Here is a 25498-nt window from a genome sequence, read left to right as displayed (position 1 = left end):
ATATATATATATATATATATATATATATGTTAAAAGTCTATGTATGCTTCTAGGATAGTGATTTAAAGGTTATGAGGGTTTTTTGAAGCATGAAAAACGATGTTACTTTTTGTATTTAATATTTTTATTGTTATTTTTTATATTTCAAGCGGACCTCGCTCTTGGTCACAAAAAAGTATCGAAAAGAAAAAGAAAACCATTGAAAGAACTGGAGATTTGTAGTGTGGAAAGCGTTCATTCCTAGCAATCATGTTGAAAAAAGTTCACGTGAAATATTTTAGCCGTTTGTAGAAGAAGATTGTGTTTTTTAATATTTTTTTTTAATGTTGCAATGTAAAAGCGTTTAATTCAAACGGCAAAAATGAGAAGCAATTGATTTCAATATGTATAATGGAATAGAAATGAAATTGTTAAATGGTAAAAATAATGTAATTATTAGTTATGAATAATAATAATAATAATAATAAAATTACTGAAGAGGGCAGAGTTAGAGACAATGGCGGCGTTTTTAATGGTGAGTAAATTCCGTCTCTCCCTCAATAAAGATGGGATGAACATAAATAAATAAATGAATGAATAATAATAATAATAAAATCAATAAAATTAGTTAATAATTAAATGAGAATACAAATAGTCTCAGTCCTGAAGGAAAATTGTCTCAGTCCCGAAGGAATTCTCATACACAGACCGAGGATAATATCAGAGCAGGTACTTAAATGTATGTGCTTTTGGCTCGAAAGTCACTCTGTGTGTATTGATAATAATGACAATATTTATAAAATAATGATAATAATAATAATAATATTTATATTTAAACCATAGACCAATAGTAGCTTTTACACAAAAAACATGTGCATAAGGGTACAGGTATATATATGCATACATACCAATACACAGTCATATTCAATGACTATATGTATATAATACATGCAACCGCCCTACATATAATGCATATATAAATAATAATATGCATAAACAGATATGCACGCATGCACACACATACACGCATATATATCCATACGCATGTATGTACAGGTCCAGGCATGCATGCGTGCACCCATATGCATACATACATGCATGCACACATACCCATATGCGCACATGTACACATATACCATATATATACATAAGCACATACACATGAATATATATATATATATATATATACATACATATAGAATATACAAATATACATGTATACATATACATACATATACAAATATATAAGCATAAAACAAAATACAAGAGCATGTAAGGCAGCACAAAGATGTGCACATCAACATAATTATGCATTACATGGGCAGGAACGTACATACACATATATATATACAAACAATATAAAACCATATATGCACAGATATATGCATACACATCCCCATACAAACACATACATACATATATAGGCGCATATGCACATACTTATATAGTCAAACACAAATATCAATTACTATTTAAAGACATGTATAAAATAAAGTGAGTGAATAAGTAAACATAGATGTAAACATATATATATATATATATATATATATATATATATATATATATATATATATATTTTCATATATATATATATATATATATATATATATATATATATGAAAATGGTGCAGATAGAAGGTTAGGTATAACGAAAATAATAGTAATAATGATGATGATGATAATAACAGTAATAATAATAGTAATAATAATAACAACAGTAATAATAATAACAGTAATAATAATAAAAATAATAATGAAGATGAATAAAGTAATAAGAATAACAAGAGAATAATGCATGTGTTAGCTATAAAATGAAAAGATGTAATATGCATATTGAAATCATATTAAGTATTTGTAGAATTTAAGTTGGCCAAGGTGTGTGTTAAGACCTGTCTTATGAGTGTTTAGTCGGATGATCCATTGTATTTGTTTTTGTTTTCATATTTTTGTTGATCGGAAATTTGAGTCTATTAGAAGACATCTAATATTGTCTATAGTGTGTCCAGGTAAATTGAAGTGGTTTGCTAGTGGGGTGGGGGATTTTTGTCTGATTGTCGTCTTATGATTGTTTAGGCGGATTCGAAAACGTGTCAGAGTTTTGCCAATATATCCTCCATTGTTGCAAATGGAGCAGTATATGCAATATATTAGAACTGCATATATAATGTAGTCTTCTATAGACAACTGTTTTGTCATCTACAACTCATTAGTTGGATGTAGCGAGTATATTCTTGTCGAAAGTCAAAACCCGAAAAATACTACTGGATCTTGCTCATACAGTAGATGACATCACAAAGGGATAATATCATCTATTTAAACGAGTTAGAAGACCGGAAAACCCTTTTCTTTAAATTCATCTCGAAACAAGACCATTGAGATATATAAGACTATGGTGAATTGGGAGCCAGATTTATAGGGGTGTTCTAAGTTGTGTGTGTGTGGGGGGGGGGAGGCTGTCCAGCAAAATGTTTGTTTACATTTATAATGTCAAAAAGGATGACATTATCCAATAAAATAGATATGGAGAGTCTATGTGAATATTATTCAAAGTCTGTGAATCTTGCTTGAATGATGTCATCTTTGAAGAAACCGTTGTTTATTAAATACCATAATGTTTTTCAAGTAATAAACTGTACACAATAGTATTTTAACATGAATAAAAGTGGCAAGGTAGGTAACAATAGACTGTCTAAAGCCAGCTGTTTTGGAAAAAATTGCACAGCAGTTAGGAACTCAACATTGTAAAATTTCAGCAACACAACCAAATCACACAGCAAATCAGATCTACCAAAGATGTGTACAGTTTTCAATTTCCTTTCTGTTTGAAATATATATTGACTTATTGGAACTGCATTCATAACTTGATCAATTTGATTAACAAAAATGAGAATACATACATGTAAACAGTCCATTTTTTTTATTGAAGTTTATTTAACAACATTTACTCAACGGAAAGAAACATTAAAATCAGCAAACTCTTCCTTTTCTGACAATCTTATGAGGGACTATTTTAGAGCCTTGGAGAAATATGTTTTCCTCTACAGCTGATACTGACAAAACCGCAAGAAGCATTGTTTGACAGAACATGATGATGTTACACACCTTCTTCTTATCCCAGAATAGGGTGGGAATGCTTTGGCTCTCTGGTCATCTCTGAAGAAATAAGTCAAAACTTTTAATTCTGATAGAATCCATTATACAGACTAAAAATCGGTTAGAAGGCGTCATCACACCTACATTGCCTTGTAGAAGACTCTGGATGCAATCTGGTGGACATGCTAACAGATGGAGAATCTGAAAAGAATTCTCAACTTGAATCATGAAAGTTAAACATTTAACAGAAAAATGTTAACTCTGATTTCATCTTTGCTAAAATAGTGCTACACTAAACAAACAAAAAAAAATCTATGCTTCGTTAATGAATCATTTTGGTGAACCAATTTTTTACAGTCTAGATAACCTAGTGATTCAAAATAAAATTAATTTCATTCTTCAAATTAGATGATATTATGCTCCAAATCAAAATATTTCTTTGAATTCCTTGAACTGAGAAATCCTGTTTAACAAAGTAAAAACAACTTTCTTTTTGGCTGCTGTTGATTTTAATTTTGTAATTTTGTATCGACCTCCAGTCATGACTATCTGTTTAGTTGCTCATTAATATGCAACGCCATGTTTACCCTGTGAAGTGGTTTTCTAATATTCTAGTTTGAAAGTTAGTTTCAATAAAGTTGTGTGATTTTTTTCCCACCTACATTCTTTTTAATTGACTTAAACAATCTGTTGCACCTCTTCTTTCCCTTTTCTCTCTTCCTTTTATGCGTTGAGGTAGTTTCATTTGCATGGAAACGGCGAGAGTGTGCATTACTGACACGTTATTGTCAAGCACTAAAGCAACTGTGAGTGGCAATTTTTTCTTTTTTTTTTTTTTTTGTTAAGCGACCAAACTCTATAAAGCACACATGCTAGTCAGGCAAGTTACGGTCTTCCCTACAACACCATATCTTTGGATATACAATGCCATAGTTACTCTGTAAAGTGATTTTCTAATATACGACGCCATAGTTATGATGTGAGTGAACAAACAATGGATAATTAAAAGATATGAAAAACGCAATATTCACATAATCAGAATTATAAAGAATAAAATAAATGGTAGAGATATAAAGGTGTAGAGAAAGAAGGCAAAACAACAGAGAAGAGAGAAAGAAGTTAAAGCTAAGTTTATACAGAATGATTTTGCTTGTTTAAAAATATATAAAAATTCTACATAGTTGCATGACAATCAAATCTTATGTCTTTTTCAATAAAAAATATCAGAAAACATTTTTATTTTATAAAAGATAATCATGTCACATTGTAAATATATTAGCAACTAAGTAGAAATGATTAATCTAATAACAAAGCAATTTACTGTGAAACAATAAACAAGCGTTTGCAACAATAGCAATTGCGACAATATCAGAGTTCATTACCATCTTCATTAGTAAAAGCCATGTTACACACATCTCAAATAGCATCACACCCTGCTAGAAATGGGCTGTCTAAAACCAGTTTGGGGGGAAAAGTTGCACAGCGGTCAGAAACTCGACACAATATAATCACAACAACACAAACTATCAAGTAGACAATTGTTAACTCAATCTCTGGCTTGTGATGCTTGCTGGTCTAGCAACATTGAAGAGCTGCGATACAATAAAATAGTTTGTTTGTGGATGACTAATATATATATATATATATATATATATATATATATATATATATATATATATATATATGGTGGCACTTTTTTTTATATCGTTATGAATGAATATACATTTTTTTAAGAAAGCCAAACGATATCAGTTTTTTTTTGTTTTGTTTTTCAAAGGAATGTAAACTTCAATCCTGATCAAAGAAATGTAAACTTTAACCCTGATTAAAGCCTTTTCAAGTAATTTCTTTTTATTAATCATTTTTTTTCTACTTGGAGATGTAAAGATCTTTCTGTTGGACAGTTTTTAAGTCTTTTTAAGTGCAACATGCGGCTCACATGGCAATAAGAAAGAAAAATCGTTCTGAATGAAGATTAAAATTTAAAAAACTAAAAAAAAAAAAACTAGAGATATTTTTACATCTCCAAAATGAGAGAAAAAATGCTTAATAAAAGAAATCACTTGATAAAGCTTCGATCAGCGTGAAAGATCCAAAAATCCAATGAAAGAAGGAACAAACGATTTTGACCAAAGTTAACACCTTATGCAGCCTGACATCACAATTGGATTTGAGAAGCTTTATTACCACACAAGCTGAAAGGCTCGACATATAAAATCAACAGTAGATTCTTTGATATGACAGAGGCGCATTCAAAATCAATGTTTCTGTTTAAAGCATAATTACACCAAGATGCTTAACTTTTTTATTTTAAACTTAAATTCAAACGATTATCACTGCACAACCAGTCAGGCGAAGCATATACAATCAACAGTAGGTTCTTTGATATGACAGGGATGCATTCAAAATGGATGTTTCTGTGTAGAGCACAACTGAAGCATGATACTTGACTTTTTCATTTTAAACTTTAATGTTAGCCATTATATGTAAAAAATAATTTTATAAAACTTCTCTACAATGCAGTGTAGACTACAATATATATTGTGAACTAAGTGACTGCGAGAGGCATGTGAGTTTTCTTTAGGTGCACCGCAGCGGGTCCCCAACTAAAGCAGGCAATTAATCGATTTAATTAAAAGATAGGCAATTTCACCAATTTCGATGACAATAAAAATATGGGAGTATGAAACATTTGTTGATCATCATTCAATCCCTGCTAGCATGTATATTGTAATGTAACCACAACTGGATTACATATTTTATTTCATATTTTAATTTCAAAATTGATTTTAAAGCTCAGCCAAACTTGTCAATATTTAGTTTTATTTATTTTCTTTACTTGAAATTGTCATCAGAAAAGATTTGAGTAGGAAGAGAGAGAGAGAGAGAGAGAGAGAGAGAGAGAGAGAGAGAGAGAGAGAGAGAGAGATGCGTTCATTTTTTTTTTTTTTTTTTGCTTATTGTCTGCATGAAAACAAATGAAGAGAAGCAACGGGAGAGACTCTATAAAGAGGGGGAAATGTGTTGGGAAATTACAGGTAACATTTGTCTGAAATCTCCTGCAAGCAATATTACTGCATTCCGAAATGGTCTGATATTGCCACGCAAATCTTGCAAGGATCGACTAAGAGCCTCAAGTGATTTTTTGCGAGCCATTGTGCATTCATCTCAAACAATAAGTTTGCATTTCTGCAATATTTTTCCCCATACTGGATGTTTTGGAGATGTTGAACATGAGATTTTTGAAAAATTGAACGTTTAATAGTAGTTTCAAAATAGAATGAATAGTTCTTTTACTTGGTAGCAAGGTTGCAGGTATTCCACATGTAGCAAAGACTAAGGCTATGTCATTTTGTCACCGAATGGCTGTCAAAATCAATTTAATTAGAAAGGTTTTACCAGTTACTTCTGGTCCTGTTCAAGGTAGCAGTAATTTCCAAATAACTTCTATTCTCACAGTAAGTCAATTGTGACTGAAATAGAATTTATTCATGTTTTGACGATGCCTTATTCACTGTAATTAATTTAGGAGACTAAAATAGGATAAGGGATTAAAGATGGATAGATAGAGAGGAAGATAGAGAGATAGAGATAGAAAAGAGAAAGTGAGAGGGAAATAGAGAAAAAGAAGGAGATAGAGAGAGATAGTGAGATTGAGAAATAGACAGAGAGAGGAGAAGAGTTAGAAACAGAGAGGGAGCAGGACAGAGGAAAAAAGAAGGAAAGAGAGAGATAGAGGGAGTTAGAGAAAGAAAGGGGCTCAAAGAGAGATGTATGAAGAGAGATATTAAGAGAGGAAGAGAGAGAGAGAGAGAGAGAGAGATGCGTTCATTTTTTTTTTTTTTTTTTGCTTATTGTCTGCATGAAAACAAATGAAGAGAAGCAACGGGAGAGACTCTATAAAGAGGGGGAAAAAAGGCAGACAGCTGTTTAAAAGAGAAAGAGGTGACACATTTGTCAGCACATGCGTGCGCGTAAAAACAAAAGTGTAAAGAGAGACAAAGGGAGAAAGATACATTATGCAGCACCGTGTTATAGGCCATGAAGAAAAAGAAGGAAAGGCGATTTCATGGACAATAAAAATATAGAAGTGTGAAATATTCGTTGATCATCATTCAATCCCGGGCAACATTGGGTCTCCCTGCTAGTGTATATATATATATATATATATATATATATATATATATATATATATATACACACACGCACATATATATATATATATATACATATATATATATATATATATATATATGCACATATGTATAAAAAAAAGAAAGGACGTGAGTTTATCCATTTTTCTTCTCTCTCTTGAACATTTCATGAACTTTTTGCGTCAACATAATGAGTTCAGTGACTTTGATTTGCCCAATAACTTGATTATCTTCTCTTTTGTTTTATTTCTCGTTCATTTAGCTACATCTACAATTAAATTTTAATTAATGAAATATATATTCTTAATAATTTTGTCTCTAGTCTTTTCGTAAGTGTTCGTCATTCGTTTTTTGTTCTTTTTAACCTGTATCTTGAGAATGAGATTATCACATCACTATTCCCAGGGAATTTATTTATATTTTTTTTTAAATTTGTTGTGTCATCGTTTTTCTGCCATTCCTAGTGGAATTAATATGTATTATAATATACTAGCAGGCTGCCCGACATTGCCCGGTCATAAAATATGCTTAAATGATATTTTGGTTAATGCAGATTTTGTATTTATTATTATACTAGCTGTACTCTGCCACGCATTGCTGTGACTAAAATTAGCGCAATGGAAAAATTCTGAAATGAGAAAGTGCATGTTTCTTATGGGTTTAATTTCCCATTGTATATCCGGTGGAATCATAGGAATGTGTGGAATGAAGATATATTCACCTCTGAAAGGTCCTGTTAAGATTGTTGTTTCTATGATATTGTTTGTTAATTTTTTTCTGCAAGCCATGTGCCATTGCAAATCTTGGGTTGGTTTATATTTCACAACATGATAATTAGTATGCCAATTTTCAGTTGCAGTACATGCGATGGCATCGCTGGCAAATCTAGCTGTTGGATAATTAACCACTTTATCTGCTTCCAGAACAGTGTCGATGGATTTGTATGTGACTACTTTACTTGGAATTTTATGTTGAATAATAGCGTTAACTTCATGGACGTCTTTGCATTGAGCTGCAAGAATAGTTCATTCACTCAGCCAAGTGGAATTCATATAATTAATTTGAATATCTGTAAAAACCTTTTTTACCAACTCTTCTTTTGATGTAATAAAATTACAGAAGTTAAAAGTCAAAGAATTTTGCCCTTAACTCGGATCAGCCGGCACTTTTCTGTACCCAATTTCCCACAAATGATGCAAAAGTTTTTGTGCGGATCAAGCAGTCTGCAACTGGATACTCATATTTTGAGTTAAGTTTAATGTCTTCACATGGCACCAAAAAGTAAAGTATTTGAGGCAAGCATTTATTTAATTTGCTAGTGTTGATTGGGAAATTACAGGTAACATTTGTCTGAAATCTCCTGCAAGCAATATTACTGCATTCCCAAATGGTCTGATATTGCCACGCAAATCTTGCAAGGATCGACTAAGAGCCTCAAGTGATTTTTTGCGAGCCATTGTGCATTCATCTCAAACAATAAGTTTGCATTTCTGCAATATTTTTCCCCATACTGGATGTTTTGGAGATGTTGAACATGAGATTTTTGAAAAATTGAACGTTTAATAGTAGTTTCAAAATAGAATGAATAGTTCTTTTACTTGGTAGCAAGGTTGCAGGTATTCCACATGTAGCAAAGACTAAGGCTATGTCATTTTGTCACCGAATGGCTGTCAAAATCAATTTAATTAGAAAGGTTTTACCAGTTACTTCTGGTCCTGTTCAAGGTAGCAGTAATTTCCAAATAACTTCTATTCTCACAGTAAGTCAATTGTGACTGAAATAGAATTTATTCATGTTTTGACGATGCCTTATTCACTGTAATTAATTTAGGAGACTAAAATAGGATAAGGGATTAAAGATGGATAGATAGAGAGGAAGATAGAGAGATAGAGATAGAAAAGAGAAAGTGAGAGGGAAATAGAGAAAAAGAAGGAGATAGAGAGAGATAGTGAGATTGAGAAATAGACAGAGAGAGGAGAAGAGTTAGAAACAGAGAGGGAGCAGGACAGAGGAAAAGAGAAGGAAAGAGAGAGATAGAGGGAGTTAGAGAAAGAAAGGGGCTCAAAGAGAGATGTATGAAGAGAGATATTAAGAGAGGAAGAGAGAGAGAGAGGGTGGATGGGAGAGAAACAAAGGGTGAACTACACTTCACTGTTTCTTTCCTCGATCAGTAGAGGAGAAATCCTTTGAGACTGAGGCAGTTTTTATTTTTGTTACTATCCCTTTTTTTTCAGAAGTTAGATTTTCCGCACATTAAAAACCGACCAGGTTATCTGTACTTTCACCTAACAATTTGATAAACAAAAAGATATTGTAAAACTTGTATTTAACGTGAAAATATTATTTTAAAAAATAGCATGGTAACATAAGTGCATAAGCTCCACTTTATTTTAAATATTTATTTTCCAAAGGATTGTTTGAATAAATTCACAATAATTTAAATTTAAAGTGTTGTGTAATTATTTTTTAAAAAAATAATTGGTACTTATGCATTTAATGAACCAGACATAACTTAGCGTTCAGCTTGGCTTTCTCTGGCGCATAATGCCAACAGCCGGATAAAGCCAAGCATTGCCGATGGAATAATAACAACGCTATGTGTCGTGACTCAGTCTTTCTTTATCGCCCTCACCCTTCCCTTTCTTTGGAGGGGACAACTTGTTACCCATCACTGCTAACATCGGGAACTGGCCTTTCTCACTTTTCCATGGGTTGACAGCCTCGAGGGTGTAACTTTTATTTGCCTCCACCTTTCTGTCCTCGACGTCAGACCTCCGCTGTAAGTTTTATCCTTTATTTTGTTTCCACATTAGATTAATTCTCACTTTCTATTTCGTTAGTATTTTGGACTTATTCAATTTCGACGTATTTTAAGCACTTTCTGCTTCCCCCTTCCACACTGAACTAACTTCACACTAATTCTACTTTATTCTTTCTTTCTGTTTTTCAGTTTTTACCTTCTTGTCTGTTAATAAACCTGTTGATTCAATGACAAAATATCTTCAGAGTTTTAATTTTGGAGAAGTGTTTATACTTTCCGGTGTAAGATTTAAAACGCTCGAAACAGTGGAGCACATGGTCTTTACGGGACGGAACACTATGTGAAAGAAAAAAATAAAGTAAAATTTTGGGTTTGTATTACAACATAGATTTGAAAAAGTTGTGAAAAAAAACCAAATATATAACAAACAAATGTTATCAAAGTTACTTTTCTACCTAGCTGGATAACGTTTTAGTGTTTTTATTTAATGCAACATGTTTATTCAGCTCGAAAAACATGCACTGTTTACCGATGTATTGGAAAATTTTAAATGGCGCCAGACTTACTGCTGAACATGATAAGTTTGGAAAAATGAGTTAAAAATGAGTTAAAAATATACAAAATACTGTTAGAAACTCGCTCAATATATGTTAACGTGGCATAGGCTGACATATATTCGGTGGGTTTTTAACAGTATTTTGTATATTTTTTATTTTTAACTTTTTCGAATTTATGTGTATAATACAAACCCAAAATTTTAAATGTAGAAACATCAACAGAAAAAAACACAAAAAACAAAAAAGCAAAAAACTTACTGTTCATTTGTATTTCTTAATAAATGTTTGTAGAAAATGTCATTTTTTTGTCAAATAAATAAATTTTAAGCAATTTTTACAATAAATAATAGTAAATTATATGTATAAACGATAAATAATTATTTTAACTAGAAGGTAAAAATAACAGCAGGCCAGAGGATAAATTTACTCAGATTGAGCAGATTTTATAATGGAAATAAAAGGATATCTGCCTTACACACGACTAAAATGCTAGTTTTATTTTGGTGTCTTTAACTGCCCCCCCACTATTCTTTGCTGATGAGAAGACTTTGTTATTAAAGGACAAAACTTTTGTCAATTAATTGTCAATATTCAATGTCAATTTAAATAATTGTCAAATAATTGTCAATATTTATTGTCAATTTAGATAAAATCAACATCGTTTCTGAAACGATCGTACAATGGATTTTGTTTTCCTTTTGAAACTGATTTTTAATTCAAAATTATGAATCGTTTTACTCAATATGAAAATAACTCTAGGATATCTATACCTATTGAGCTGATTATATATATATATATATATATATACAGTACCATGAGCACTGTTTTCTTTTAATAGTATTAATACATTTATTAGTACATTAAAATAAACTCTGCTCTTTAGACTCCAGGTCTAATTCCCTCCAAGAAAAAAAGGTGCTTTATGTGCGTGGCAGTGTTCTTAGATAGTTTTTTTTTTAAAATCAAAATGTCTTTGATAAGTAATGATAACCGAAATAATCTAATGAAAGAAGGAGCAGGCGATTTTGACCACCTTACACAAAAAATTACCTTGGATTTATTTTATGTAATGTACATTTTGTTGCAAGTAAAAAAACATTATCTTTTATCTAGCAATTAATGATATAGATATAACATTTTCAATGATTTTTTTTAAAAAGTGCAACAGAATGTACATTACATAAAATAAATCCAAGGTAATTTTTTGATTCAATTTAAATTAAATTTTTATACCTTACTTTGTAAAATTTATAAAAGTGCACTTTGAAGATAAATAAATTTCAAATTGAATCTTGTACCTCTATTTTTAAAGCCTATAGTAAAAACATTTTGTTTAACAATTTTTATGCCTTGGATGAAATGCTTTTCTAACTTGTATATATATATACTAGCAAAAGTAACCGTCTTTGACTGAGTTCAAAAACAGCCTACAGAAAATGGACTCTGATTTATGAAAGTATGATAGGTTATGAAAAGAAAGGGTTGTAAATTTGGGTTGAATTTGGGGGTATCAAAACCAAAGCAAAATATGATGAAAGTAAAAATAAAATAGATAAACCCCATAATTTATTATACCATACCTATTCACACTGAAACACTTATCAAAATATTCTGTGGATCTATATTAAAAACCCTTGTTAAACTTTGTGGCATATTTCCATTCTATGGAGGTCAGGTGCGAATGAACATTCCATAATTTTATCATACCATATTTCTTCAAACTGAAACATAATTATCAAAGTATACTTACGCATAGATATGAAAAGTCTTTATTAAAGTTTGTGCCTATTTCCATTCTATGGAGGCCAGACGCGAACGCAGACCCCATTTTATTATACCATCCCTATTTAAGTTAAAACATACTCATCAAAGTATTATTATGTACATCTATATCAAAAACACTTGCAAACGTTTTTTTTAATTTTTAAATTTTTTATTTCCATACTTTGTGGACCAGGCGTGAATTAATGAATCACTGTTCTGCCAGATCAAACATACCCATTCCTGTGTATCGATACATCTTATATCATTTTTTAAAAAATAGTCAATCATATAGGAGCCTATTCGTGACCACACACACACACACACACACACACACACACACACACACACACACACACATTCAGCTTTATATTATAGATATATATGTGTGTGCGTGTGTGTGTATGTGTGTGTGTGTGTGTGTGTATACTAGTGATGATTGCAAATTTTTTCCCGATTCCAATTCATTTACCGATTCTGCCTTAAATTCCTGATCCGATACGATTCCCGATTCAAATCCCGATTCTTTTAAAATTTCTAAATATTTAATTAGTGATTTTTTTTGTCTTTTTTTTCGATTACTCTAAAACCTCGTGTCTGCATATATTTTCGCAAACAAAAAATGCACTTAGTGTGTGTGGGGGGGGGACATATAATAAATATACGGAGGAGGAGGTTCTAAATATATTTTGCAAATGTTTTCCCTTTAATTGATTGAAAATAATGAAACAGCTAAAGATGCAATTCTCTTTTAAAACAAAGCTTATTTGCATTCGTTATTATTTGGCAAAATGCTATTTGAATATTTCATAAACAATTGAAAATAATTAACGATTGTTATGCAAAATAAAACGGGATAGGAACAGAATAGTTAACAAACTCCCCTCTCCATTTTAAACATGAGTTTCTAAATAACATAGTTACTATATAGAAAACAATTCTTAACTTAAGAACGGATGTGAATGTATTCTTTACTATTCTATACGTTCTATCTACCAAACAATGTTTGTCCGGTTATTACTACTGACAATGTCATAGATATGTAGTAGATTGATTTGTTTTAATGCAAAAAAAAAAATGAAACAAAAAACAAGATACAAATAATTATAATAGAAATACTTTTTACTAATCTTGTGAGAATTTTAGACTAACACACTTGGCTAAAAATGATATTTTCCTTTTGTTTTATTCGACTTCCATTTTATTTTATGCGATTGCATATGGACCCCTTTAAAATCTTGCTGAAAAAAAGCACAAACAATTATTTTTAAATTTAAACTTTCCTACATTAATTAAAGCTAAAATTAAGAATAATCACCATTTCCAGGCTACTCTAACATTGTAGAAATGTTCACTAAGCCGAAGTCTGACTGGCAAGGTTGTAAAACTATGCGTAATCGCTTGGACTCCCCCTGCCCAAAGCTTACAGAATTTATTTCCATGAGGAAAATAATAATTTTTGGTTAGTGTTCTAAAATGCTACAATGTCTCTGAAATAAAAAATCATTTTACGTCCAATTAATATTGCTCAAGCGTTTCTCAACTGGAAGGATCTAGAGATCCGACTTGCTGAAGGAAACATAGTTGACAAAGTAGAGCAATATCTTATTGAGAAGGAAACTAAGAAGTGGCGGAAAATTCTAGCTAGATTGCTGGACATCATCAGGTTTATTGTCAAGCAGAATCTGGTACTATGGGGTCACTGGGAATACCTCCATAATGATGAAAGAGATCAAGAAAACAAGGAATTTTTTAGAATTGGTATGACCCTATGCTCCGTGGACATTTGGTGAAAGTTAATCTGGGAAAGAAAATCGCTACTTCTTTTCTGTCACAGCATTGAGAGATTGCCTTATCAGGAATAGAGAAAAGATAGTGAACACTGCAATAGACGAGTCAAAAAAACTCTGCTCTGAAATGGGGATAAGCATGAAGCATCATATCCGCAAAAAGAAACGAATGGGTGGTGAACGATTGACTGATGAAGCACTGGGATTTGATACTGAGTTTAGATGGGAAATGCTGTCTGTCATAGACAGGTTGACTGAAGAAATATATTTTATTATTATTATTATTATTATTATTATTATTATTATTATTATTCAAATTATTGAAAAGAAATTGCTATTAACGGATTAAAAATTTCCAATCCAATGGGTAAGTTCAACACGTCTGTCAAGGCTAGAGGAATCAAGTAAATATTTACTTGATTCCTCCAGCCTTGACAGACGTGTTTTAAATATTTTCTCCAGTGCTTTTTCTTTTAATGATTTGGAACTCATACCATTTGCGATTTTTTCCAAGGAACTCTGCCTTTTGGATTATTTTGGACCATTTGGAACTTACCCATTGGATTGGAAATTTTTAATCCGTTCGTTTTGGATTTTACCATTTTTGGATTTTTACCCTTCACCGGACTATCCATTCATGTGAAATCTTTTTATCATTTTTCTTTTACCTCCTGTTCCCCTTACCTCACCCTTTTTTTAACCAAGTAAGACCTGTGACTTACTTGTAGTTTCATTAAATACTTTTACATGCAAAATCCGATCCCGCATTTTGCTAATTCCTGCCCTCTGATGAGAAGGAGAGTATTTCTTCGAAAAGGACTATCCACTTATCTTGTGCTTCCTTTTTAAAATTAAAAATGTTTTTAACTCTTTTTCAAGATGTCTTTTAACATGTTTTATTAATCATTTGTTCATATATATATATATATATATATATATATATATATATATATATATATATATATATTCAATTAAAGCAAAACACTTTAAAGTTTAACAAGGTCAAGGTGTGATTGTAAGAAATTTTCTGAAAAATATATTTATCCATTTTAATGAGTAAAATATTTCAAGTAAAAGAACAAAACAAAAGAAAAGATTTAAAAAATGGAAACTTTAATTCAGAATTTTGCAAATGAAAGAAAATGAGATGAGTGTTGGTTCATTATTTGATGGCATAAAGACGTGCCATTTCTTGTAGAATTGGACAAAAATTGAGAGGTATTATTAATGCAATCTGTAGGCTGCGGACAGATGACATGTCCAAAGGTGAAAGCCAGGTGTTTTGGTGCAGCTGATTCTCTTTGTTGCTGGTCAAGCAAAGATGAAGGAATGTTACTATTGCTTGTATTTAGTATCACATCGGATTGTTTCTTCTCAAAAACAGACAAAGGAAACGAATTGCACTTTAATGGCTGTCTTAAGCTTCCTTCAGGAAGTGCTGTTGTAGTGATCACACATGACGAAGTAGGTGGTGGTGGTGGTGAGAAATTTTCAATAAAGAATGTGTTCGGTTGAGTTAAACAATTCAAACTGTGTAAGTCTGCGTTGTCATTATAGCAGTAAAATGATGTCTTGTTTGAAACTGTGACGTGTGGAACTGCCATTTTCTGACTTCTACTGCACCATGTTGGCATAATGTTCTTAACTTGTGCACAACCTGAAAAATATTGTTTTTATTAACTCTCCTTTCAAATAAACTCGTAATTAACTCTCCTTTCAAATAAACTCGTAATTAACTCTCCTTTCAAATAAACTCATAAATAAAAGTTTCAACTAAAACATTTCCCACCTGACTCATCATGAGCCAGTAAAACACTACTTGTCAGTTTTGGGAATCTTTCGGAGTTCATCAAAGGTCAGTTTGGCTTTCTAGGTGCTAGTAAACCATCGGTCCAGTTTTGTAGGAAGTTTAATATTTTGATTAATTTCGAGTGATTTCTTTACAATAACCCATCCTCATTAAAAAAAAATAAAAGCTACATTTTGGGAGGAAAAATCTAATTTGGTGTGTTCAGATTATTCAAATACAAATAAATGCATAGAACTTTGGTGCACTTCTAGAACAAATATATATATATATATATATATATATATATATATATATATATATATATATATATATATATATATATATATATATATACTAGCAAACGTACCCGTCGTTAATTGGGTTCAAAAACAGCCTACAAAAAATGGACTCTGATTTATGAAAGTATGATAGGTTATGAAAAGGAAGGGTCGTAAATTTGGGTTGAATTTGGGGGTATCAAAACCAAAGCAAAATATGATGAAAGTAAAAATAAAATAGATAAACCCCATAATTTATTAATTAATTATTTATCAAAGTATACTTACGCAGACAGATATGAAAAGTCTTTATTAAAGTTTGTGCCTATTTCCATTCTATGGAGGCCAGACGCGAACGCAGACCCCACAATTTTATTAGACCATCCCTATTTATCAAACTTATCAAATATTCTCATGTACATCTATATCAAAAACACTTGTAAACGTTTTTTTTAATTTTTAAATTTTTTATTTCCATATTTTGTGGACCAGGCACGAACGCAGACCCCACAATTTTAATGAACCACCGTTCTGCCAGATCAAACATACCCATTCCTGTGTATCGATACATCTTCTATCATTATATGCAATCATTTTTTTAAAATAGTCAACCATATAGGAGCCTATTCGTGACCAGACACACACACACACACACACACACACACACACACACACACACACACACACACACACACACACCGCTTTTATAATACAGATATATATATATTACATTTTATTTTTAACTGGCAGTTCCGTCCGACTTTCCTACTGTTCATAACTTGATTTGCATATGTATATATTAAAAAGTGTGAATATGTATGGTAATGCCTTTCTATATAATAGGCTTTCTTAAGTACCATAGAAAAAAGTTGGTAGAAACCGCAGACGTCAAATTTTTTAAAACTTTGAACCCAATTTTCACCCCCTAACATTTATTATTTTGGGCTCAAATTAAATTAAAATGTTTGCCCCATATCCAAGTAACCTACATCTAAAATTTCAAGTCTTTAGACCCAAAATTAGCTTAATAGTTTGCTAGAAATCGCAAAGGTAAAATCTTTTAAAGTTTGACCCTTTGGGAGCCAAATTTTCAGCAAAAAGAAATGATTAAAAAGCTTGCCCTATGTCTGAATACACTTTATGTAAAATTTCAAATGTTTAGACTCAAAATTGGCTTAATAGTTTGCTAGAAACCGCAAAGGTAAAATCTTTTGAAGTTTGACCCTTTGGGAGCCAAATTTTCAGCAAAAAAAAAAAAAAAAAATGATTAAAAAGCTTGCCTTATGTCTGAATACACTTTATGTAAAATTTCAAATGTTTAGACAAAAAATTGGCGTAGAACCTGCAGAGGCCAATTTTTTAAAAACTTTGTCTCCAATTATGACCCCTTAACATTTATTGTTTTCGGCTCAAGTCAAATTATAAAGTTATATCCATGTCCAAGTAACCTATATCTAAAATTTCAAGTGTTTAGACGCAAAATTGGCGGAGGAGTGTGGTAGAGTTCTTAACAGCCAAATTTCTGACCGAAAACTGATTAAAAAGATTTTCCCAAATCTCAATACCCCTTATGTCAAATCTAGAGTATGCAGACCGAAAATTGACAGAGTTATTTGGTAGGGAAGTGTGTGTACACACACGCACACACACACACACACACACACATTTTCACTTTTATAGATATACTAGCATTTCAACCCAGCGTTGCCTGGGTGTTTGGAGGTGTATGTTGAGCAAAAAAAAAAAAAAATTGGTAGTAGGAAGGCAGGCTCGAATCCGTACTGTGAAGGAGGAAAAAAACGTGACGTCTTTGCTGTTACGATCACCATCAAACCGGAAGTGACGTAGGTTTAAATTAAGGCTAGAAAATCGAAAAGAAGGGATGAATTTCGACAATATCGGGGAAAAAAGCGACAGCTCGCAATATCAACGAAGCATTTGGCCAAGGAATCACTACTGAACGCGCAGCACAATGGTGGTTTAAATAATTTTATGGCAGCAACAAAAATCTTGAAGATGATGAGTGTAGTGGTCGGCCATGAGATGTTGATATCAATTAGTCAAAGCCAATCTACACACAACTGTTCAAGAACTTGCTTCTGAATTAACATATATGACGATTTCCAACCACTTAAGAGAGATTGGAAAGACAAAAATAACTTGATAAATTGGTGCCTCACGAATTGAATGACAAGCAAAAGAAACACCTTTATGAAGTGTCATCTTCCCTTCTTTATGTAACAAGAACAACCTGTCTCTCAACTGTTTGTAACTTGTGATGAAAAGTGAGTTCTTTGCGACAACTGGCAATGCTCAGCTCAGTGATTAGATACTGATGAAGCTTCACAACACTTCCCAAACCTAGAGTTGCACTAAAAGAAGGTCATGCTGACTGTTTGGTGGTTTGTGACCAGTTTCATCCATTGCAGTTTTTTTAATGCAGGTAAAACCATTATGGCGGAAAAGTAACAAATGTCAACAAATGGATGAAAAGCATCAAAAATCTTGACAACAACACCCAGTCAACAGAAAAGGCCCAATTCTCCTCCATAACAATGCCTGACCGCACATTGCTTAATCGACCCTGTAGAAGTTGAACGAATTAGGCTATGAAACTCTGCCTCATCTTCCATGCTCTCCAGATCTCTCACCTACTGACTACCACTTTTTCAAGCATATTGACAACTTTCTGCATGAGAAATGCTTCAAAAACCTAAGCAATATCAAAAACGCCTTTCAGTGACTTCATTGCCACCAGAACACAAGATTTTTACTGGCATAAATACACTTGTTTTGCGTTGGCAAAAGTGTGTTGATTCTGATGGTGCTTATTTCGATCAATAAATTTTTGTTTGAGCCGAGATATGTTCATTTGAATTTGAAAGTTAAAAACTGCAAAAACTTTCTTGTCAACCTGATATTATGTTAGTATTTAATGGTAAGTTAGTATTTTAGATTAAAGTTGATAGGGTAATATTTCATATTATATATTTGGTTAGGTAATATTTTATCAGAAAATCAAATCACTTGAAAATTATGTTATTTCCTTGTTCTCCTCTTCCCCTTCATCTGATTTTCTACTCTTTTCACACGTGAGATGAATCTTCTATAATCTACTAAAGTTAAATGTGAAAAAGTGGAAAGCAAATGGTGACAAAAACCTACACATTCTACTTAATTAACGGCAGATAAGTATACTATGATTATTCTAATTCTAGTTTATTAATATGATTTATAAGAGATGAATGAATATAAATGCATAGGATCAAAATACATACACGTAACATTCTGTTTGTTCTTTCTTCTGGATTTCCCAATTGCTGATGGTTGAATCATTCCTAATGTCGCCAACATTGCTTCTAGAGAACTTCTGTAAAAGAAGACACCATTATTAGGGCAGTGTTAAAGATAGCCAACAATTTTGTTATAGTTATTGAATTTTGTTTAAAACTTTTTGAATGAAGCAATCCTTGTTTTCGATCATGAGAGCAAGAGGAGCTGAGAAAGACTCTGATTGGTGGAACAAAATCACTGGTTTAGAAGAGAGTGTAATTTTGAAAGAGTCGGTAGTTGGTAAGTAGCACTATTTATCTAAGGGATTTGTCTCCAGAGTCACCTAGATGAGAAGATAATAAAAAATCCTCATAATTTTTTATGTTTTGCAGACTTGTTGTTGTTGTTGTTGTTATTATTATTATTGTTATTATTATTGTTATTATTATTGTTATTATTATTTCCTTATAATTATGCCTCTTTTACTATTTCTGTTTTTTCCTATTCAATCATAAACACAAATCATTTACATCTAATACAATATCAATCTACAGATTTAATTCTATTGAATATTTCATTCAACAATCCTCTATAATTCTCTTTGAATTAGTTTTTTTTTCACCATTATTTCTGAATTCATATAATTTCGATTAATTTTATCTTAAACATATTCTAGGCAAAAACCCCAAAAAACCAGCAATTTTATTTTTTCTTAAAGTGTAAATTGAATTCAGAGTCCTACACACGATACGTACATACTCTATATACACAGGGTGGTAATTAGAAAAGAAGTAAATTTGCTAAACGGTAATTTATTTTTACAAAGACTTATAATACACTCACAGATGCTCAAAATGTTTTCCGCAAATTGAAGAAAGAATAAACTAGACAATAAAATTTAAATTAAATAAATTTGAGCAATAAAATTTACTACTTCAAATTTCCTGCTTTTCTAGGAATCTCTCTCTCTCTCTCTCTCTCTCTCTCTCTCTCTATATATATATATATATATATATATATATATATATATATATATATATGTATATATATATATATATATATATTATTATTATTATTATTATTTACCACAATAATTATTAAATACCTACAGACACTAGTGTTTCATCCTTTCAGGAATCATCAGTGCAGGGAGTCACGATTAACGCCAGTCGAGAGATTTGAACCCCGGCAACAGAAGTCATGTTTCGCTTCATTAGCAAGGACCTGAATCATTCAGCTACTGTCAACCATGAGAGATACTGTTGAAATTAAACATTTATTCTTATTAAATGCTTTTAACATCAGTCAGAGTGAGCTAATCATTATATGACGATCTGCACATATGAGCTAAGTTGACTGACTTTATTTCAATTGAAAGTGCTCAACGAAAGGGGCTGACATTTATTATTTACTACAATAATCATTAAATACCTACAGACACTAGTGTTTCATCCTTTCGGGAATCATTAGTGCAGGGTGTTACGCCAGTCGAGAGATTCGAACCCTGGCAACAGAAGTCATATCTGACTTTATTAGTAAGGACCTGAACCATTCGGCTATATATATACACACACACAAAAGGAAAAAGGATAAATCGACAATACAAAAATATATACTAATGCATATTAATTTAATCATCCATTCAATAAGGAAATTACATCATTAGGGATAAGAAATATAGATGCTCTTTATACCTAATGCTTCTCATCAGAAGAGGAGATAAAGTGTTAGGTAACAGATAAGAAATGTGGCGTCTAGCGATAGGTATATTAGGAACGAAATATTGGGATATCTAGGGTAGAGGGTAAAAAGTATAGAAGTGAAGTAGGGATCTATTGTGATCCTGATGAGTCTCCATTTCAAGAATTCTTCTAATTCCTTTTGGTTCCGTCTATATATATATATATATATATATATATATATATATATATATATATTTCACCCAAATTGATCAGAAGGGATTGCAAATTGTATTGTTATGATGATTGAACTTATGCATTTATTACCTGAAAGGTTCATCTCTCTCTTGTAGATATTGATAGTATAAGACTCTAAGAAAGCAACTCCTGTCATGGACGTGCGTCAGAAGCAGATATGAATAATTGAATTTGTAACAAGAGTGCATTGAGAATAGCCGTATCTATGTAGAAAAATAAATTCTGAAGCTCAAAAAGTCGCTCGTTTTAATGGTATCACACCTGTTTTTATAACTCTTTAACTTTTTGAGTTTAAAAAAAAGGAGGCTTTACTTTTGGAATGACCTTCGTATGACAAAGTGTGCTCTGGATGCCAGCCATCATTAATCGGTGACAAAAATGAATTCAGAATAGTGATGACTATGTAAGAAAATTAAATTCTGGATCACAAAAGATCGCTCGTTTTAATAGTACCACTCCTGTCTTTATAGCTCTCCAAATTTTGAGTTAAAAAAATAGAAAGCTTTACTTTTGGAACGACCCTCACATAGTTTGATTGACTATAACAGTTTTTCTCTTTTGATTTTCTTGTTAATTTTTCAACGAGCCAAACAATTTTCCTGGTTTTAGTTGTACATTATATAATGTTTCAGCCATTAGTGTTTTCGACCTCATGATCATCAAGAGTAGTACCTTTTGAAAGAGCTTTTGTATGTTTCAAATATATATATATATATATATATATATATATATATATATATATATATATATATATATATATATATATATATATAAAATTAATAACCGAAAAGGTGGGAAGGATAATTGATATAATGTATTCATCTGAACCCTATAAAATATTGTAGATTTTTATTTTGTAAATAACAAACACTTCTTTTAGAGGCAAAGACGAATGACGCAAGTATTAAAGAATTGTTTATTAGTAACATGAACAGGTTAAATTAATATGCGGCAAAACCAAGATCTAATATCCTGAAAGTTTTTGTTCTTGTTTTTGTTTTTTTAGGGAGGTTATGTTTCACAAATACTCTTAGGGAGCAATGATTTAATATAGTTTTTTGTTTTTAAATACCCAAAACAGTGTTTCATGTAACTGATGATCCCTAAAATAATATTCGGCTAGTTTGAATTCTTGGAAGCAAACTAATACAATTGTTATATTGGACCTTTTGGCTATGATCACAGCATATTATCTGTGTTATGTTGTGGTGGTAATATCAAAAGTCTGAACGATTATTATTATTATTGATTTGTTAACTGTTATGTAGAAAATAATATGCAGAGAGAATGTTTTGAAAAAAAAATGTTTAGCTAAAATATTTATGTTAGAAATCTAATGGAGGAATTTTAACATATTTATAAATAATAAAATATTACAGAGCTATAATAAAACACATTTAAGAATTTAATTTTATAAACAATAGAAAATAGAACTGACCTGGTAACAAAGAAAGAGTAGGTTTTGATATATAGACTAGAGATACAAGTGAGAGTCAAAACGAGGGGCCGTCCATGAGAGGAGGTTTACTTTTCCATTCGGAGAAGCATTCGACTGAGCATACTAAGTGACGATGTAAGGACTAAAGGGAGTAAATCTTTGAGGGAAACACCTAACTGTGAAAATGAGAATAAATGAGGAAAAACAAAAAGAAGTCCAGTTGTTACTGCTTCACAGTGAAATGTTTTCGTGTAGTTTCCAAGAAATGAAAGGAGCCACAACCTAAGGTTAGTAGTCCGTTATCAAACGGCCATTCTGTGCTTATGTGTCATGTTTGTTGAACCCATGCCGAATGACTGTTACGTTGTCCATGTTATGTAAACTCTGTTTGAATATATGTAAACATTCACACACACACACACACACACACACACACACACACACACAACGAACATTTATAACCACTAGATGACACACGAGCATATATGCACATATATTTATATAGACTAGATGTGCATGAACACACGTATACACCACCACAATGCAACACAGTGGTTGCAAGTAAATCGACTTACAAGTAAAATAGTTTTACAACAAATGATTTGGGTTATTATTCATCGGACTACTGTTCTTAGCTTGAGTGTGATTTTCACAACGTTTCGGTCGATATAACCTCCAAGCTTCTTCAAGTGTATCTTGTCAAACTCGGAAATTTGGATGGAATTTTGACCGGACCCCTTTATTTACTTCACGGGGGTGGCATGTTCTTGTTTCACCAGCCATGACTGGATAGAGGTCCTAAGTAATTCGTAAATGTATATTTCGGTCGCCCACACTGAGGATTGAACCTTCAACCTTCAGAATACAATTGATTTTTTCCTAGTACTCTAACAACTGCGCCACGGATCCTTGTCAATATTGGTAATTTGGATTACTAAATTCGGAGGCAATCGAAAAAATAAAAATATATTATATGCATGTTCGATTATGAAAACTGATAATTATGAAGCTTAAATAATTGAGTGAATTAATTTTGACTTTGATTTTATTGGTATATGAACATTACTGGAATTTTAATATATATAAAATTTGGTTAAAAAATCTTAACAAGGTATATATATATATATATATATATATATATATATATATATATATATATATATATATATATATATATAAGGTGTCTCAAAAAATATACCCAAACTTTAACTGTTATAAGTGTTGTCTAGACCAGGGGTCGTCAACCTTTTGCTAACTGTATGCCGACTTAGGGTTTCAAATTATCCAATGTGCCAACATTCATATTTTATAGCAATCAAGGTCAATATACCTGTTTTCAGTGTATTTTATTTTATAAAATATACAATAATATCAAAGTTTATAAACAATGTGAAAAAAACAGTTTCTTAAAAGTTTTTGTAAAGTTTTTATTATTAATGGGACTCTTGTCCTTGCATAGTCTTTGCCAATTCCTCAATGTCGGGAACATACTTTGTAACTCTGAGCTTCATACAATTTTCTGAATGTTCAGGCATTAGACGACTTCGATGTGGAGGCAACACTGCTTTCATGTGAAAGAAAATTTGCTCACAAGAATAAGTTGAACCAAAAGTTGAGAGAAGAACAAAAGCAATTTTCTTCAAACAGATGAATGAGCTTGGGAGAGAAGTCCAACAGTTCAAAATAGCACCAGACTTTTCTAAATTTTCATCTTGCAGAGACTTTCTTAGTTCAGCAAATTTTAATGTCCATATTTTTGAAGACCTAAAATCAACCTGTTGCATTTCAAAATCATCAATGTCCATCCAGCTAAAAAGTTTCAGTTGGGAATTTGTCAAATCAAGAATGTCAGGCTTAATAAGATATGAAAATAAGGATTCATGAATGTAGAAGTCCTGGCTTCGTTTATCAAATTCTGCTTTGAGTGATTCAACATACTCCTGAAGCTCGTATATGTTCACTTCAAATTGATTTGCATGATTTTTCACATTTGGAGAGTACTTAAATGCTTTGATGTTGATGTCACGGGTAAAAATGTCAAGTTTCATTGTAAATGCTTTCCAATAGCTGAAAAGATCAAAGACTGTTTGACCCTGTCCTTGTAATTTCAAATTAAGCTCATTTAAATGTGTGTTTATGTCGGTCATAAACATTAACTTTAACAACCAGCTTTCATCATTCAGTTGAGGAAATGGTTTCTGCTTTTTATCAAGAAACGCCCTAATAGCCTCAAGACAACAAACAAATCTAGCTAAAACTTTGCCTCGACTAAGCCAGCGAACATTGCTGTATAACAGATCTCCATATTCACACTCAATTTCTTGTAGAAGAGATTTGAATTGCCTGTGAACCAATGAAGAGTGAGAAATAAGAAAGTTGATTATCTCAACAACAGTTTTCATCACAGACCAAATTCAAAGATGAGGTCTTTGCACATAAGCCCTCCTGATGCAATGATTGATACAATGGAAACTTAACAGTTTGCGTCCAACATGATTTTTAAGAAGTTTTACAAATCCTTTCTTCTTGCCAATCATTGCAGCAGCACCATCGGTTGTTACGCAAAATAATTATGTTCAATTCAATGTCCTGTTTAGAAAAATAACCAGTAAATGTACACAAAATATCTTCTGCTTTGGTTGTATCATGAAGGGGTAATAAACAATACAACTCTTCGTAAATGTGGTT

General features: G+C 31.7%; 1 protein-coding gene across 1 annotated transcript in view; it reads right to left on the bottom strand.

Annotated features, from left to right (window-relative positions):
- Nucleotides 1–15191: 15191 nt before the first annotated feature.
- LOC145286412 (T-box transcription factor TBX22-like) overlaps nt 15192–25498 on the bottom strand; it is a 113857-nt gene continuing 103550 nt past the window's right edge. Inside the window, exons 7-8 of the mRNA XM_080135334.1 lie at nt 19441–19532; nt 15192–15752 (exon numbers count right to left, since the gene is read on the bottom strand). Coding sequence (XP_079991460.1) covers nt 15214–15752; nt 19441–19532 — 631 coding nt within the window. The 3' untranslated portion in view covers nt 15192–15213. The remainder of the gene's footprint in view (nt 15753–19440; nt 19533–25498) is intronic.

The sequence above is a fragment of the Euprymna scolopes genome, chromosome 10 (genome assembly GCF_053919585.1).
Source record: "Euprymna scolopes isolate OS-2025 chromosome 10, ASM5391958v1, whole genome shotgun sequence".
Taxonomy (NCBI): domain Eukaryota; kingdom Metazoa; phylum Mollusca; class Cephalopoda; order Sepiida; family Sepiolidae; genus Euprymna; species Euprymna scolopes.
The sequence above is the reverse complement of the archived record's forward strand: the minus strand, read 5'-3'. Positions and strand labels throughout refer to the sequence as shown.